We start from the raw sequence: 10,844 nt of genomic DNA on the forward strand, positions 1-10,844 counted from the left end.
AGCGTATTGTTGATGTTTGAACATCATTTGAATATCATTTTAACCATATTGTCGTAAATTGTGGGGCGGTATAGCACCCACGAAGAATATACCTTTTTTCAAAATCTACATTTCGGTCACACTAATGTCGCAATGACAATAACAGACGTAACAGATGTAAAAAAAGTAAGAAGAAAAAGAAGACGCCTACCAGAAACCTTGAAAGTTTGAATAAAATGGGTAGCCGGATTGGAAAATGATTGCAAGAATGAGAGACAACTAGAACTATTTTGGTCGTGTTAAAAATGACATGGATATAATCCTGATTATGGAGTACTCGAATACAGGTGTTTTTTTTTCATTTTGTCACTGTCGCAATGAGATAGTAAGTGTCCTGTTTATATTATCAAGATGTATCGTGTAGTGAAAATAACTTTACAATGCCGATTTAAGAGAAATGAGGCATCTTTTTCGGAAATAGTGTGACCGATATCATCTACCCGTTAAACGGAGCGTGCTATTACATCCGGGCGCCGCGATATCCGGTTTGTGTGAGTTGTGTGTTTTTACTGTATGTATGTGTTTTTAGATGTTCTACTAATGATCAAAGTGTATATAACTTAGTAAGATTCGGTAATGAATGAGCTCTAGGTCAATGTTAGAAGGGGTAATGTTGGCGAACCGCGGCATCTTCAGATCAATTAACATGATTTGCTATCTGATCACGTACGTGCTAGTAGCTACCTCATTTGCTCGTTAGAACTAAGATCTATCCAATTACTCTTGATAATGATATGGCTAACAAACTCTACTAAGAATATTTAGTACAAACTCCGTTAGTCAGTCAACATATACATTTAACCTTGGATGTCAATATTTATTTTAATATTTATTAAAGTTCACCACGTCATATATAATACTAAATCTACAGTATGCTACAAGCTATTGTAAAATATAAAATACTAACACATATTATGTCTTGGTTTCGATTCTAAATAAAATATGTTATGTCAATAAAATTTGTCTTTTCTTTAGGACACCCACATTTCTTCAATCAGCTGTCATGTGGCCTGGACATTATCTCCCTCGCTGGAGAGTGGCTGACGGCCGCCGCAAATACCAACATGTTCACCTACGAAATTGCACCTATTTTCATTCTCATGGAAAATGTTGTCCTCGAGAAAATGAGGAACATGATCGGCTGGAAGTCCGGCGACTCTATTCTCGCTCCAGGTACAGAAATATTTATAAATTTGAAACTAATTGTTTAAACAAAATATATGGTTATCCTTATAAGAGTTGATATAACAATAATTACTGTCTTAGGTGGCTCCGTATCCAACCTGTACGCGTTTTTAGCGGCCCGTCACCACAAGTTTCCTCAATACAAAGAGAAGGGACTGTCCAGCATTCCCGGACAACTAGTCATGTTTACTAGCGATCAGGTAAAGTATATTGCTTACTATAATCAGGAAGATATTGAAAAGTTGAAGATATTGAAAAGTTTCATGGCCTGGATGCATTTCACAGATTATGTAAATGATCATTAAGAAACGAAAAATGCAAAAACATTTGTTTTCATTAGTGCCACTACTCGGTGAAGTCCTGTGCGTCTGTTGGCGGTTTAGGCACGGACTACTGCATCTGCGTTCCGTCCGACGAACGCGGCCGCATGATAGCCTCGGAACTTGAAAGACTCGTGAGAAAACATCGTGATCAGGGACATGTGAGTAATAAGAAAGAAAGCCTTTATTTATTTATTTCCTAATCCTAACCTAAATTATATATAATAAAAACAATTATACTAAACATATAGCCAAAGATGGATTACATAATATAACTTATCACCTTAAGTAAAGCAATTTTTATAATAATATTGTAATGAATGTCAACGCTTCGGCGGACGGAAATGTGTCCAATTGTTTCTTTACATAAACCCTACATATTGCCTAGTAACCTACTTACTTTTTGTTTTTTTATTTGTATAATTATGTATAATATGGTAACAAAGTATAAATAAATAAATAAAATAATATTGTTGCTATCCTTTTATTCAAAATTGTTGAAGTGAAACTTCTTTATTGGCGTTGGAAAAAAATTACCATCACATTTTTGGGTTACGCGTCACATTTTTACGTTACGTGCCATATTTTTCTTGTCCGTACCACGGTTGATTCGAAGCGATTCGAATAACAAATATATATAAGAACGATAACAATGATAGTAATAAATCTAATACAATTAATGAAACTCTGTAATAATCTTAGTAACTAATAGGAAAAATTAAATAATTCTATTATTTGTATTCATGTCTATAATAATAAAAGCTTTTTGTTAGACTTTATCTAATTTAACTTTATTTAACCAATTTCTGTAAAGTTGTATAAAGTAGATCATTTTTCGAAAAATAAGGTCATAAAGAAGAAGTTTAACTTTTTACGTGTGTAGTGTACACGCACACATTTTTTAAATTTATGAAACTAACTTACTAGCACCAATTTAATAATGACATTTGAATTGACATTTACCAGCAAATAAATTCTATCCAGAAAAACTCTATGAATAATCTAATAATAACTCTATCTAACCTCAGTTGATAATTGCAGATTTTGTAACATAAGTAACGGAAAGCAAATCTTGTCGTATTTGGTCTATAATTCTTTAATACGACTATCTCGAAACAGGTGCCATTCTTCGTGAACGCGACCTCCGGCACCACAGTCCTGGGTGCCTTCGACCCTCTTACGGACATCGCTGACATCTGCCAGAAATACGACATGTGGATGCACGTTGATGTGAGATATTGTTACTTTAACTACAAGAAACATACTAAGACATAATTGTGTGTATAAATCATTATAATACATACTCTCCGTTGATATATATCTAACTAAAAACTTCGCAATATATAATCAAAGTTATATGTGAAAATACAGCAATGTAAGCCTGGGTTCAACGTGCGTCTGTCATCTCTGCGGTCGTATTTGAGTGAGCAGTGTTGGCCTAGTGGCTCCAGCGTGCGACTGTCATTCTTGAGGCAATAGGTTCGATCCCCGGCTGTGCACTAATGGACTTTCTTTCTATGTTAACATTAGCTCGAGCGGTGAAGGAAAACGTCGTGAGGAAACGGATTGCCTTAGACATAAAAAATCGACGATTTGTGTTAGGCTGATCACCTACTTGTGTATAAGATTGACCAATGATCATATCAATGGTTAAATACAGAAATTTGACGCCGTGACCTAAAAGCTTGAAGTGCCACTGATATTTTTTATTCATATATAAAAATATATTTTAGCTTGTGTTGAATTACAAAGCACAATGAATTATATACTTTTAACGAAGAACATGATTAATTTCCTTTATATTTCGCGTATAGGCTGCCTGGGGTGGCGGTCTTCTCTTCTCCAAAAAGTATCGGCATCCACGACTCACTGGCATCGAAAGGTACATAATCAATTTATATTAAGACTTTTTGAAACATTCATATATGACTGATATATAAATGTTTCAAAAAGAAAAATATTTTTGAAATCCTCTTACGGTTACATTTATCTAGTATAACATATGACAACTCTTATATAGATGTATAATTTTATATTAAGTAGTACGGGGGTTTGATACTAGAACATCGAAACCAAAATCAAAAAAAAATATTGAATATTACGAGAAGGGAAATGCCCGATGTGTAGGTAAACATTTACCCAAATTCCGGCCAAGTTTCCCTTTCAGATTCCAGAAGAGAAATTTCCCTATCGGCAATATTAATTACGAGTTCAGCGTCACTCGGCTCGCCGCACACGCCCGCCGCATTTAGCCCTCAGCAATGATTGATGGCTGCTAATGCTGCCACAATTAATACTCTTTGATTCCTGGATTTTCTCCTCTTTTCCTTAAAGGCTCATGTAACAAACAATACTAGCTCGCGCCTTTAATATATAGGAAAGCTCACTCAGTGAATAACGTTATCACTTTTTATAATATTATAGTGTTGTATTACGAATGATTGATTGATTTTAATTCATTTTACTTTATTTAAAATTTATATACTTTGAAAGTATTAATTTTGATTGGAATTTAAATTTAAAAATCGTAATATTTTATTTTTTAATGCATGCACATATTATGTAATAATTAATCTTGTGACATAAGTGTTTAAAATATATTATTCATTATGGAAATAAAGAGGCTATAATAATAATAATAATTACGAAATAGAATAATACTGAATTGTAGTATCGCGGATGTAGCTAAAATGGTAGTTATTTAATTATCATGATACGATACGTTATGACAAATGAAAAAGCTACATATTCAGATATATTTGCTGGAAAATATTCGCATTTCTATATGTACATCAATAAATTTTGTATTAGTTTCACGTTATACAATGTGTTAATGAATGTCTTATATCAATTCGTCTAAAGGTTAATTTAAATATATAGTATCCAAAATTATAAGCCAGAGCCAGAAGCTCCGCAATCAATTAAAGCTCCCTCCAGTAAAAAACAAAGTGCGTTCTAAAACACTCCAGCCCATTTATCAAACGCTGTTACGACTGCACTTACACCAACACGTAATATTTTATTCTCTAATAGTTCGACATTCGATTACATAATTTATTATAAATAAAAAATCGTGCTTAAAATATTATTGAATTATCAAAGCTTTCAATAGATAACACGTTCAATACTTCAGTGATTTTTTTACAAACCTTAAAACGTAGGGAGTAGAAATCCATATAAAAGTACCATTTCCTCCTTGATAGCATCAAATTTTCAATCGGAAACTTTATAAAAAGGCATAATTTAAATTGAACCAAGATGTCTCGGTTGCTCAGCGGTGTAACACGTGGTCTAGACACGAGGGTCTCCGACGTAAGTAGGGATTAAGAGTAAACCGTGCGCCGCTGCAACTGTGTCAATATTAGATACATTCACTCTGACACTTTCACACTAAGCAGGTTTCACTTTAATGGAAATTTCATTATACACCCAAGTGACTAAAGACGTATTACTTGGTTTCCACAATACCAATTAGTCTTATTTTTACTAAGGTATTAGGTATATTTTATTTTCTCGAAGTTACTAAGCACTTAGTTCTTAAATTAGCTTTGATCACTACTAAAATTATAGAGGATCAATAAGTTCTAATATGTCATAGTAACACTATTTATGTAAGTGCTACGATAAAGCTACGAAAAATCTACGAAAAAGCTACGGGTTGCAGCTAGTTGTTGTACGAAAATTAATTATTGTTATTTTATAATTAAGGTTTAGCAATTGTTTTATTTGTATTTGAGGTTTGCATTTGCAAAACTTTGTATGGCATTAAATGTGGTTAATTCATAAGAATATGTGTTATCTCATAAAATTATTTATAATGTAAAAAGTTTTTCTTGTTTAGTACTTAGCATATTTATAATAACACTAAAAACATATTGTATTCGCAGAGCTGACTCCGTCACATGGAATCCTCACAAGCTGATGGGAACACTGTTACAATGCTCTACCGTGCATTTCAAGTATGAGGCAAGTACTTTTGCATTCTTACACAATAAATAATTCTAACAGTGATCTAGTGAATGTATTATATTTCTGAATTTTTAATTAATTAAACAAAGGTCAGTAGGTAGTTTATAATTAAACAATTTTTAATTGTTTACCTATATTTTGCAAAAGCATCTTAAAGCTCTTAAATAAGTATCGTTTGTAGCGATATGCCGACGCGTTATGCCTGTTACGATATGATAAGCAAAACCAACACATCAATATTCATTGGCGTTTATGTGTTTAGACTAAGGGTTAGGCGACATTTTCTAGTCCATCTATGAATAAATTATTATAAAATATCAGTATTGAGAATAGCTTACTTTCTTTAAAAAGAAACTATCTTTCCCGTACGTACTATATTTTGCAGATATGTCATTTATTTATTTATTTATTTGTACGTTCTACAACAATACAAGAAAATATGACATCACTATATATTAGAACATAAGTAATTTTTTCAAAGGAGAAAATTAAAACAAACAAACACAATAAAATATAAAAAATAATAACCTAAACTGAGAAAGGAAAATTTAATTAATATAAATATACAGGAGCTAAGATTCACCCAAGATAAAATTAAATGATGTCCTTTGTCTACACGGCTTATTAAGATTTTCAAGTAAGTATGATTTCAACTGAGTTCTGGAATTCAGCACTGTGTGATCCGGGACCATGCACACGCTAAAGTATATATAACGTCATCTCAGTTTAATTAAACAACTTACAATTTAATTCAATCTAGTAAAACGAATATCCAGTAGTAGTATCTTTTAAAAGAGTATCTATGAAAAAGGACATGATGGAGCATTTTCCGCGCTATTTCTCATGTCAACCCAATACGGCTTCATAATATATTCTAAGCCACGCCCTTCGCCAACACTTTTAGTCTAGTGGTGTGCTTTGCTTAATATCGATATATTTCAAAGAACAATTCAGCCTTAAATTAATAGTAGATGCTGTTGGGAACACTCTTACAATGCTCTCAATGTTGTTAAAATTGCGTTTTAAGTTAATTATAAATTTTATTTAAGTGAGCAGTGTTGGCCTAGTGGCTCCAGCGTCCGACTAACATTCTTGAGGTCATAGGTTCGAGCCTGGCTGTAGACCAATGGATTTCTTTCGATGTGCGCATTTAACATTCGCTCGAACGGTGAAAGATAACAACGGGAGGAACCGGCTTGCCTTAGACTCAATAAGTCGACGGCGTGTGTCAGGCACAAGAGGCTGATCACCTACTTGCCTATAAGATAAACTCGATTATAAAATAGGTCAATTTGAGGCCCAGACCTAAAAAGGTTGTACGCCACGTTATTATGTATTTCTATAAATTTTATTTGATTATTTAAATTACATTTGATATAAATATATTATAGTGTCTATCAAACCATTGAAATTGCATTGTCTTATTGTTTAACTCAATATTTTAGAATAGAATCTTGTTAAAAGCTTCGACGTTGTTATCTACAACTAATATGGACAACACTAACTCGTCACGTGCTACTTTTAATTAAATTCCTCTGTCGACACTTGGAAACATATGTTGCCAATTTCAGACCCTTACTTTCCTAAATACAATGGAAAACCAGTCCTATGTTCATGGCAATTCAATTCATATTGTTTTGTATAAGTTTTAGCGATGATGTTGCACGTAAATCGCTGGTATTTCACTGTTAATAAGACTGTGAATCGAAAAATCAGCCTCCAAAACCTGACACTATCAAGTTCTAATTTCCTTTGACGAAACTTGCTTTAGACCTACGAAATCTCATATTTTTGTATGAAAATGGTAAAGTTATATTCTTTATATCAAGGAGATATGGTTCATTATTGAGTGCAAACTGAATTTATTGAAATAAGATTCTCTATAATGTTGGCTGTTGATGTCGTTTTCATGCTATAAGTTGAAGTTTATGTGGCTGATAGCATGTGGGGGAGATTACTGATTACTGCTATTCATTCAAGTATTAAACATTTTTTATTACACTACTTTTATTTGAAAATTCACTTAAAACGTACTAACTAATAACTATGAACCCAGCTGTAGAAATTGGAGTAGGTATATAAGTCTATTTTTGCTCTCGTAGGGCATCCTGCTAAGCTGTAATGCAATGTCCGCTGAATATCTGTTCATGACGGACAAGATCTACGATCCGCGATTCGACACCGGCGATAAGGTCATTCAGTGTGGACGCCACAACGACATCTTCAAGCTGTGGCTGCAGTGGAGGGGAAAGGTAACTCTACAAAGATATTATATCACATATTTTAGGTAGGTTTAGGTATAAAAAATTATATTTATATGCCTAAATCTTAAAAGTAACAATATAACAAGCAACTCTTGTGAACTCAGCCAGTGTACAAACAACTAGGTATACCTCAGTAGAAATTTTGTTATTTACTCGTATTGCTCACCTGAGTGGCGCTTTGCTAACCAAATTGGAATTTGCACGCGGTACATCCAAAAGTTTTGCCGGAAGCCTCAGGTTTCTACTTGGTACCCATAGACCCAGTCTCTCCATAATATCTACATTATGATTATGTTCATGTCCTTTCAGTTCACTGATATTTACAAAGTTATATACTCGCAAAGTAAGAATTTAGCTTGCTTCCTGCAGTTACATTTATAAGATTTTAACAATACTACCTGTGTTAAAGAACAGAATTCATCTTCGTTAGTTATGCATATTAATGTACACTGCATTTTTTCTTAATTTTATGCTGTATTTCTAGTAGATTTATAGAAGATAATGTATTATAAGAAGTATTATTTGTTATTGTAAGGGAACTTCCGGTTTCGAGCGGCTTATGGACCGTCTGATGGAGTTATCGGAGTACATGGTTCGTAGGATCAGGGAGCAGAGTGACAAGTTCCACCTCATTTTGGAACCAGAAATGGTTAACGTTAGCTTCTGGTACCTGCCGAAGCAGCTCCGAGGTATCTCTCATGACCAAAACAAGGAGATAAAACTTGGAAAGGTAACAATTTTTAAAATATGGTTCACTTACACGAGGACATACCTAAAAATTATTTTTGCTCTTGTTTAAAAACGTTTTTTCTAAGTACTTTTTCCATTTGGGTACATTGTAGGTATGCGCCAAGCTGAAGGGGCGTATGATGCAAGCCGGCACCATCATGGTGGGATATCAGCCAGACGATCGCCGTCCCAACTTCTTCAGGAACATCATCTCTTCCGCCGCTGTCACGGAGAAGGACGTCGATTTCCTTCTCTCTGAAATGGACCGACTTGGTCACGATATTATCGTGGATTAAATTTAACCAAGCAGGATCTTATAATTTTTATTTCGCTATAGCCTCGTATTTAACACGAGGATTTTTTATTATTTTAGAACATAATAAAAAAATGTAATTACATATATCTTTTTTATGATTGTTAATAGGTTATATTTTATCTTTGGTTAGTGTTAAGCAACATTTTTAGAAATAACAAATAGGAAACAATGAAATTATTTTACTAAATCTGTGATTTAATTTTAATAAGTTACTAAAGCCGTTGCAAGAAATCTGTTGCAAGTTAGGAACGTGGTTACTATAGTTTATTTAGCTGTAAAAATGTAATTATACGCTGTTGCAATTATTATTAATGTTTCAAGATCTAGGTGTGAAATATATTATAGTAGTTGTAGATTTCTCAATGCAACGATTGCTTTGATGTCTTCCATTTAAAAGAATTTAAATGTATGAAATTGTACCGTCTATTAAATGTTTATCTATTCTGTTGTATTGACAATGAAAGTATATCTAGAAATTTTAAATAATATGAATTAATGTTTAATAACTATTCTAACTTCAATAAATACTAAAATATTTAAAAATAATTGCTCCTTTGGACATTCCTGAAATGCCGACGATCCGTAAGCTTAACACGATGGCCGTAGCGAACATACGTAGCACGTTACGGAAGTCGCGCTACGTCGCTACTAATGCCATCTAGTCGGATTTACTGGAACTTTTTGGATCAATTTGGTATAGAAATAAAAACCGAAAAGGATATACTACCCTAATTTTAGATCAAAAGGGTAAAGTTACAAAAAGGCGAAGATGAAGTTAAGTAAATATCATAGTGAATTAATTTAATCATATTACTTGGGTTAGTCAGTATGTGTATGGAAGATGGAAGATAGGACAGCAAGGTATAATAATGTCCGTTTAAAATATTATGGTTCTAGTGAACTCAGTCTTTCTAATAAGTAATAGTAAACATGTAGATGTGGTAATCTTAATCGGATTATCTAATTACTAATATAGTAAGCAGATATATGGAACATATCTCCCGTTTTGCCAATTAAGTATTTGTCAAGTTAGGTAATCAAAGTATTTTGTAAATTATATTAGACGATTTTTTAAACTGTTCTTCAACTCTATTCTATGTATATTTTTGTATACTCTCGTTAATCTATTTAGTAATTGTCGTAAATTTTATAAAAAAAATTGTAGAACTTTTCTTTCTAATATTTTGTATTTATTTTTAAGTTTTAGACTTAATATATTTAACTTCATTAGCATAAAATAAGAATAATTTAAGTGTATATTATTGATGACGTGACGATGACAATAGAAAATGTAGAATAGGAAATCTTGGGCTTCCCATATTTGTAATAAATTTGGAACAAGATATGTGGAGGTAATATACTGTGTGTCAAATTATAAAATGATAATTGTAAATATGTAGACTGCGTTACTTTTAGATAAATTTTTTGTGAAGCCGATTTTTCCATTGTAGTGATATTTTGCTAAAATTCAGACGGCTTAGATAGAATTTACTTTTTGGGAATTGATATAATTCCGAAACAATGCATTAAAAATGCTTCTGCTTGTCCTAATTCTTAAATGTAATTGTTAATAATGAATACGGTAATGTTTAGATTAAGCCTCTAACCACTCTTAGCGGCGAATATATTTTCAATGTCAATATAGCATAATGTTTTCTTCCTTGTTCGTAAATGTCAAAATTACCTTCGACGCGCTGCTTTGGAATGAAGGGAGTAATTTTTAAACTTCAGCATAAATAATAATTCGAGATATTTTTAACAACTTCGCTTACAATTTGAGATTTCTCAAATCCAATACATAAAACACATTAATCAAATAGTTGTGTTAGAATATAAAATCAATTTTATGAGCGCGGGTCGTGGGTAATTTCGATGAATAAATGTTGAGTGTTGAAATGTTTAGTAGTGTATAAATGCTACAAACCCGACTTATCGAGTTTTTGATCACTTATAACTTAGATAAATATTATTGTTGCTGAATGTAAACCTGTATAACTCAATAAATGATATTGTTAGTTCACA

The 10,844-nt window shown here is 32.6% G+C and overlaps 1 protein-coding gene across 8 annotated transcripts in view; it reads left to right on the forward strand.

Annotated features, from left to right (window-relative positions):
• LOC123717583 (glutamate decarboxylase) overlaps positions 1-10,840 on the forward strand; it is a 33,707-nt gene extending 22,867 nt beyond the window's left edge. For all 8 annotated transcript variants that reach the window (XM_045673668.1, XM_045673667.1, XM_045673672.1 and 5 more), the window contains 9 exons: positions 1,015-1,212; positions 1,306-1,424; positions 1,565-1,705; positions 2,664-2,774; positions 3,359-3,426; positions 5,432-5,510; positions 7,616-7,765; positions 8,313-8,507; positions 8,620-10,840. In XM_045673668.1, the coding sequence (XP_045529624.1) occupies positions 1,015-1,212; positions 1,306-1,424; positions 1,565-1,705; positions 2,664-2,774; positions 3,359-3,426; positions 5,432-5,510; positions 7,616-7,765; positions 8,313-8,507; positions 8,620-8,802 (1,244 nt within the window). In that variant the 3' untranslated portion in view covers positions 8,803-10,840. The remainder of the gene's footprint in view (positions 1-1,014; positions 1,213-1,305; positions 1,425-1,564; positions 1,706-2,663; positions 2,775-3,358; positions 3,427-5,431; positions 5,511-7,615; positions 7,766-8,312; positions 8,508-8,619) is intronic.
• The last annotated feature ends 4 nt before the right edge of the window (positions 10,841-10,844 follow it).

Source organism: Pieris brassicae, chromosome 12, assembly GCF_905147105.1.
Source record: "Pieris brassicae chromosome 12, ilPieBrab1.1, whole genome shotgun sequence".
Taxonomy (NCBI): Eukaryota; Metazoa; Arthropoda; class Insecta; order Lepidoptera; family Pieridae; genus Pieris; species Pieris brassicae.